Raw genomic sequence first — 7,592 nt, 5'->3', positions numbered from 1 at the left:
TGCAAGAGAGAGAAAGAGAGACTGACAGGTAGGTGAGCAAGAGACTGTCAACCTGTCGAGAGAGACTTTCAGGTAGATGTGTGTGACTGAGAGAGAGAGATTGGCAGTTTGGTGCCAGAGAAAGAGGGCGAGAAATTTAAAAATGTTGGTGTCAGAAAGATCTTGACAGGTCACAGAGATTGTAAGGGCGATTGGCAGTTAAGAGGTACGGAGAGAGAGATAAAGAGAGCGAATGCCAGCTATTAGCAGGTTGGAGAGAATGACAGAACATTGGCAGGAGTGTCTTTCTTAGCTAAGGAACAGAATACAAGAGCACAGACGTTATGCTGGAATTATGTACCCCTCTGGTTAGGCCACAACTGGAGGACTGGATGGGACAAAGTGGGGACTGCAGATGCAGGAGATCAAGGTCAACAAGTGTGGCGCTGGAAAAGCCCACCCGGTCAGGCAGCATCCGAGAAGCAGGAGAGTCAACATTGCGAGCGTCAGCCCTTCATCACATTCCTGATGAAAAACTTATGCTCGAAACATCGACTCACATACTCCGTAGATGCTGCCTGACCGGCCGTGCTTTTCCAGCGCCACACTTTTTGACTCTGGAGGACTGAGTGGGCAGTTCTGGTCACTACATTGTAAGAGGAGTGTGATTGCACTGGAAAGGGTGCAGAGAAGATTCACCAAGATCCTGGGCTGGAGGCTCTGAGCTGTGAGGAAAGATCGGACAGGGCTGGTGCTGCCTTCCTTGGAGCAGGGAAGTTTGAGAGGGGACCTGATAGAGATCGAAAAGGGTTTGAGCAGCATAGATTGGGTGGATAGGATGACACGTTTTTTCAAATTGTAGAGGGGTCAATAACCAGGGGACATGGATATAAAATGAGTGATAGAAGGGAGGTTAAGGAGAAATGTTGTGGAAGTCTGTAAGTCACAATCTGAAAGGGTAATTTGGTTGGACACTCTTAGCAGCGTTTAGATATTCGCTGGCATTGCTAGAACCTGCGGGGCTGTGGACCCAGAGCTGGAGAAAGAAAATTCTGCGGTCAGATCGTCGCTAAGTGCTGTGGGCACGATGGGCTGAACGGCTTCATTTGGTGCTGTAAACAGTATATCTATGAGCTTGATTGGCGACAGGATACTGACAGCTACAAGAGACAGGAGCTGACAGGTAGGACAGGGAGAGAGAGAGAGAGAGACTGACAAATTGGAGAGAGGGGTGTGGTCATCTTGAGGTGACAGTCTATATCACAAGAATTTAAGATGTCAGATGGCGGAAGGCGGCCCTTTGGTCCATCAAGTCTGCACTTTCTCTCCAAATCAGCGGTTCACTTCGTACATTCTGTTACTTTCTTCCCCGTAACCCCGTGCAGTCTCCCTTTTTCAAATAACCACCTAAATCCCTTTAGAATGCCTGACCAACACTGACTGGGGACACGCACTCCACACCCTTGCTGAGTGAAATCGCTTTCCCTCACGCCTGTTACCAGAACCGTTTAAATCTCTGCCCTTTCACAACCGGGGACATCTCCGCCGCGTTTCCTCGGTCCAGACCTCTCAGCGTTTTTGATGACTTTAGTCACAGCTGGTCTAAACCTTCTCTTCTGCGAGGGAAAACAGACGCGGTTTTTCCAATTCAATTCCTCAGCCTGGAAACATTCTGGTGATGTATTCCTGCTCCTTTTGCAAAGCCATTTCGTACCCCCACCCCGGCGACCCGTTGACGCTGATTGTACACATGTACAGGCGTGGAGGTGCACCTTGTACACCTATATACTGTATTATTTGTGTATGTAAACCAAATTCTCTTTATGCATCCTTATTATTGGCTGTTTTAATATTCCTCAGTAATATTTCCCAATGCCAGCTTACCTCAATTACACATATTCTAACAACTTTAAGTACACATTTCTATTAGGCTGTTTATAGTTTTATACTGAGCTGTCTGTAATTGCTGCTTACACTGACTGATTCCTTTAACTTTCCATTCCTTTACTGCTCGGCTTATCTCTCTCCCACTTGCGCATTTTGGCCAACAGTTCTAACCGTCGCGAATTAACCCGATCGAGCAGTCCTTATTTACAACTTCGCGTTTTCGGTCTTTTTGTAGATTACAAGGTTGAAAATTGATCGAAATCCTTTCGCCAAAGGTTTTAGGGACCCCGGGAGAAACAGGTACACGCGCGCACATTGAAAAAAAAACCCCACCCTGGACTGACGCTGGAACCGAAATGCGAGCAATGACATTTCAAGCAGTTTGTGAATATCCCGGCTGGAGCATTGTCATGTCGGACGATTGTGGGTAATGTCCGTACCTCTAGGATAGGAGGACCGAGTTCAAGTTCCACCTGCTGAGATGTAGCCTAGCAGACTGATTTAAAACACAATAAGCCAGACAATTAGATTCAGAGTTAACCATTAAATCACAAAGGGTGGGTAGTAACTGACTGATAATTAAAAGACGTGGGTTTCGATTAGATAAGTTAATGCTGGAGGCAGTCCGGCAACTGTACCGTTATTTGTTCCACTTGCAGACACTCGTAACATCTTGACATCTTTGCACTTAGAGTTAACCTGGAGCGAGTGATGGACAATTACCCCTGGAGGACCATAGACTGCCGACCAACGCTGGACTTTCCAACCTTCAACATCCAAAAACAAAGTACGTGTCATTTCTAACGCGAGTCTGCATGCAGCCGTGTAAGCTAAAAGTTTACCAAAGCTCCAGGACTCAGAATGAATGCCCAACATCCGCTAGTTTGCTGATGCCACACCCCGCGTTGGCAAAACTAACGGTCCCCTTTGTTTGGAACTGATTGGAATTTCTGTGTTGTGTTTTGTTTTATTCAGTTAGCTGCTCTGACTCTCGGCTGGGCGTCTCCTGCGGCGTTGGCCCGGTTCCTCTGGCCTCGGTGTACTCTCCGACCTGCTCCTTCCACATGAGCCCGGCTTCCCTGGGGATGGGCTGCCGGGAGAGCCCGCTGTGCGGCGTGGACGGCCCGCTCTGCTACAAGCTGGCACCGGCCCCTCCTCAGGCACTGGCCTGGCCTCTCTACGACAGGCTGAGGGGGAGCGGCAGCGGCAGCGGCGACCCCCTGGCGGCGCCCAGCCCTCCGCCGCTCATGTTCCGCCTCCCCGCCTTCCTCTGCGGCAGCAAAGGGGCGGACTGCAGCGGCGGCGACCCGCAGCTCCCGCTCGCCAGGCAGCCGCCGGGCGCCGTCTCTCAGCAGGGTGTGTACGCCCCCCGCCGCCCTTACACTCTGCACGGCTACACGACCCCCCCTCCACGCCGCTCGGGACACTGCAGCCTCTCCCGGGGATGGGCTGCTGGCGGCCAGGAGGAGCTTTAGAGACGCCGCGCTGCGCTGAGCCAGTGGCCGCAGACCGTGGAGCACAGCCTCTGACCCACCGCCTCTCAAGTCCGGGCTTCTGAACGGAGCGGGACCCCTCCGACCCAGTAAGGCTCGGAAAACGCGGGAAAATGCAATGCAGGAAAGCCCCCTCCCCTCCTCTCCTCAGGTGGCAGACAAGAGGGGCTGGGACTTGAGAAGCTTTTCTTGAAAGTAGAAGTTACCGGAATGCAAGCTGAACGTTTAAATAAAACCAGGGATCGCTGCAGAAATTCGTTTTGCAAATAACCGCGTCGGTGGGATTTACATTCGAACAGGAGTCTTAAAAGCAACCCAGCAACGGAAACTGTTGGCTTGGACAGTAAAATAATCTCCGGAACTGTAAATAATATTCAATTAAAACACACACACACACACACACACACAGCTTGTTGGTTCACACAAATCCTTTTTTTCTGGTCACAGGTTTTATTAAGACTAACAAATATTTAGTTCAAGTGCGCTCCAAAACTTTGGCACTTACAGTTTCTTGAGTGTTAGAACATAATGCAAGACGGTTTAATTGCATTTATGAGGCAATCCCAGTCTAACACTAAGCCAGTCCACTCCCCAACATTTGAGAAAAATACAGAACTGGGAACACTCAACCGGTCTGGCAGCGTCTGAGGAGAAAGGATCGTGTCCTGTCAATGACCTCTCCCTCTTTCCAGTTTTTTTTTCCCCTATTATTTCAGATTTCCAGCATCCGCCACATCTTGCTTTTTCCATTCCCAAAATTGTTCGTCGGAAAGGTTGGAACACTTTTAGCAAAGTCTGCATATTTCAGGCAGATTTGAATCAGATGCCGATTTTAACAAAAAAAAATTCCCCAGAAAATTAGCGACTCCCTTAAACTGGCTCGCACCTCTTGTATGAGCCCACCGTAAACTTTCAACCAGTTTATAAAGGTCTTGATCCTCACGTGTTTTATGATCACTATGTCTCGGCGTTAATTATTTTGGGTCACATTTTTAACTGGATTGCGTGCCTGTATACCACACACTCTATAACACACAGCATCCTCGCATTGACTTGTAGAGAGCAGGGTCAGCGGCAGTGAAACATGGTGTCTGTTTCCGGCAGCCTCGCTTCTTTTTGACAATTGGTGTTTACTTCAGTTCGGTAGAAGTGTTGAAGTGGCGTTTAACGTCGCCAAAATGCTTAAGAGTCGACACGGGAATCTCTTGAAGAGCAGTGATCGAATCTTTATATCTGTGAGTGTCTTCAAAGTAAAACCTCTGATGGGAGACGGGTCACACGCTAATCATACAATGGTAGCTTAACGCCTGGACATCTTTGTGTGCTTTTGATATCTCATTTTAAAGTGACAAGATCGTACTTTAACAATTAGTCAATTCACGGAGTTTATAAAGATCCTGTCAATTTGCAAACATTTTCACCAAGTCCATTTTTAACTAAGTTATTTACAATCAGATTCCGTGACTTTAAAATAATAAAACAAATGAAGGGGAATTGCAGATTGTTAGGAGGGCACATCATTGTTTCTCAAATGGTAGATCTGTCGCCACGGTACAGTCTGTATTATGATGCTTGGGACTGGAGATAGAAGGCCAACCTCAGTAAGGTATCTTGTGCATCAGAATATACTTACACTCCCACGCCTATCCAAATCCTTATAAACTCCTTGGCAAGAAACAGGAGACCTCTCGTCGGAGATTTAACTGTCAACTAGTATTAGGTTACTTTCAATGAAAATATGAATCATTGTTAGAAAATCTTTCCATATGCACAGGGGGAAAAAAACTATTTGTTTTCAATTAATGGGATAGGAAATTCATTTTTTCTTTGCTGATCTATTCTTGCATTCAAGTGATATGTACATTAAAATAAAAACATTGGCTCTGAAGGCCAGTGACTGTAATTGTTTCAGTGTTTCCAGTCCAATTCTTTGCATCACTTGCAGTTTTCTGTTCATTCGAGAGTGTATGCCTTGTTAAAGATTGCCTACTCTCATTGAGCAGAGTTGTTGGAACGAGTTGCCTGTGTTTGTGCTGTAGAAGATATGGAAATATTTTTGATGGGAGACAAGTTTCTGTTGCAATTGAAGCTTAATATCTGAAAGGTGTGAACTGATTTCTTCAAACCAGGCTGACGAATGATAAAGCGGTCAAGTTTATGTTTACTGGATTTTTTTCATCTGAAATAACAATGGTATTTAGAGATATAGCAACAGCCAATGCATTTTAAAATTAAAAATTGTAGACAAGCTCTTTGGGACAAGATATTGAATGATATAAGTTCCTTCTGACAATTCTTATGATTCTTGCTATTTATTTAAAGGAATGCATTAATGAGGTATGAATTTGACAAATCCCCAAAAATCTCATTTAGTATATTTGATCGCTGACCAATTTTCTTCATAGGTTGTAGAGCATCCTGACATTGCAATATACAATAGAAATGATGAATTTTGCAATAGGGAGGAGTGAGTTTCAGTGTATACTGACAGGATCAGATAGGAGGAGGCTCCTGTAGAGCAAGCTGGCCAATATGGACCAATTGGCTGACAAGATGGAAGAGCAAATTAGCAGAACAATAGTTCTGAAGGTGGAGATTGGCAGGATTTGGAGATGTCGGTGTTGGAATGGGGTGTACAAAGTTAAAAATCACACAACACCAGCTTATCGTCCAACAGGTTTAATTGGAAGCACATTAGCTTTCCGAGTTGTGATGAACCACCTGATGAAGGAGTGTCGCTCCGAAAGCTAGTGCTTCCAATTAAACCTGTTGGACTATAACCTGGTGTTGTGTGATTTTTAACTTTGAGATTGGCAAGGTCTGTGACGTACACACTGCCATGATGTTTAGAAAGACAAATGGCCAGTCGCTTATGAGGACCTCACATCGTACAAGCCCCATAGTTAATCAGGAATAGTTAATATGAGTAGCAATAAACCAAATAAGAGCAGACTAGTTGGATCAAAGGCGCTGTTTCCATACTGCACTTTGATGTAACGTTGTTTGTTTTTCTATCCTCACTATTATGGAATGTTTGAAAATTTTTCACAGTAGAATAATTGGAGTTGATATATGAGAATCAATCCTCTCTCTGGGATTTCTTTGAAACATAACTGTTGACCTTGGAATATTGCAAATGTAACACAATTGTAATATTATTTACCATGGATAAAATTGAATCAATTATGAATAGTAGAAGTATGACAAGTAAAAACAGGGATTCAATTGAAGTGTCCTGCCTTCATTAATACTTTAAGGTATTGTTTTCTTGTTGCATACTGGTAAATAAATGAGACATATCTCAATGTAATTTCAGTGAATTTTAGATCATATAGTCTGTCGTTTCAGGCAGATACAGAAAACAAAAGGAAATCGATGTGCATTAGATGTCTATTTGGTATATATGGAATTTTCACCAGAGGGAAGCAACCATGAAGTACAATGACTGGTGGTTGACTTTAATCAAGGAGAATAAGGATATTGAGGAACTAATGCTTGTCAGGCTATGGATCATTAATGTTAAGTTTTATTAATTTCCATTGATTAATTCCTGGTTATTTCCTGATCTGGCGAATCAGCCAAGAAAAACAAAATCCTTTTGTATCTGAAAGAAAAAATAACCTTAACCATCCATTATTTAAAATCTGGATGTGGAGCCACATGTATTGGATATACAACTGCAACACACCATGAACCTGATCTACATACCATGCTAGCATCATTGATGCTAATTTAAGAACATAATATCTAATTTAATAACATCACTAACATTACCTCTCAGCCTAACTTCTAGTGGGCAGATCAACAGATGCTTGAATTTATTTTTAAATAGAAAAGTTGATCTGAATCTTTTTGAAGAAAAGCTTTGAAGAATATTCATACTTTATACTTTAGAAAGTGTAACTGTTTGACTCTGAGTTCGATCTGTGGCAGTGACAGCAGCCAGCTGACCCAGTGAACATATTAAAGCCTGAGTTTATTGGAATATTTGATCATAGCTTCTTAGTGTAATCCTTTAAAACAGGACAACAAATTATAAGACTGAGCAGAAAGAATGTGCATTTAGATTTTGTCCATCATATCTGCAATGTCCCAATGGCTTGATGTTTCTTTGAAGCTTTTTTTTGTGTTCACTAATTTGCCAATTCAAAATAATTCAGGTATTTATCAGTGGAAACTTGTATCTGTTAAAACCACAATTGTAACTGTTTCCTTCTGTAAAATCTCCACCAA

The 7,592-nt window shown here is 43.7% G+C and overlaps 1 protein-coding gene across 1 annotated transcript in view; it reads left to right on the top strand.

Moving 5' to 3' along the window:
- The window catches only part of LOC122557543 (T-box transcription factor TBX22-like), a 5,812-nt gene extending 615 nt beyond the window's left edge, over positions 1 to 5,197 (top strand). Inside the window, exons 2-4 of the mRNA XM_043705290.1 lie at positions 2,102 to 2,166; positions 2,559 to 2,653; positions 2,842 to 5,197. Of these exons, the coding sequence (XP_043561225.1) occupies positions 2,102 to 2,166; positions 2,559 to 2,653; positions 2,842 to 3,341 (660 nt within the window). The 3' untranslated portion in view covers positions 3,342 to 5,197. The remainder of the gene's footprint in view (positions 1 to 2,101; positions 2,167 to 2,558; positions 2,654 to 2,841) is intronic.
- The last annotated feature ends 2,395 nt before the right edge of the window (positions 5,198 to 7,592 follow it).

The sequence above is a fragment of the Chiloscyllium plagiosum genome, chromosome 15, assembly GCF_004010195.1.
Source record: "Chiloscyllium plagiosum isolate BGI_BamShark_2017 chromosome 15, ASM401019v2, whole genome shotgun sequence".
Lineage (NCBI taxonomy): Eukaryota > Metazoa > Chordata > Chondrichthyes > Orectolobiformes > Hemiscylliidae > Chiloscyllium > Chiloscyllium plagiosum.
This window is presented reverse-complemented; position numbering and strand designations above follow the sequence as displayed.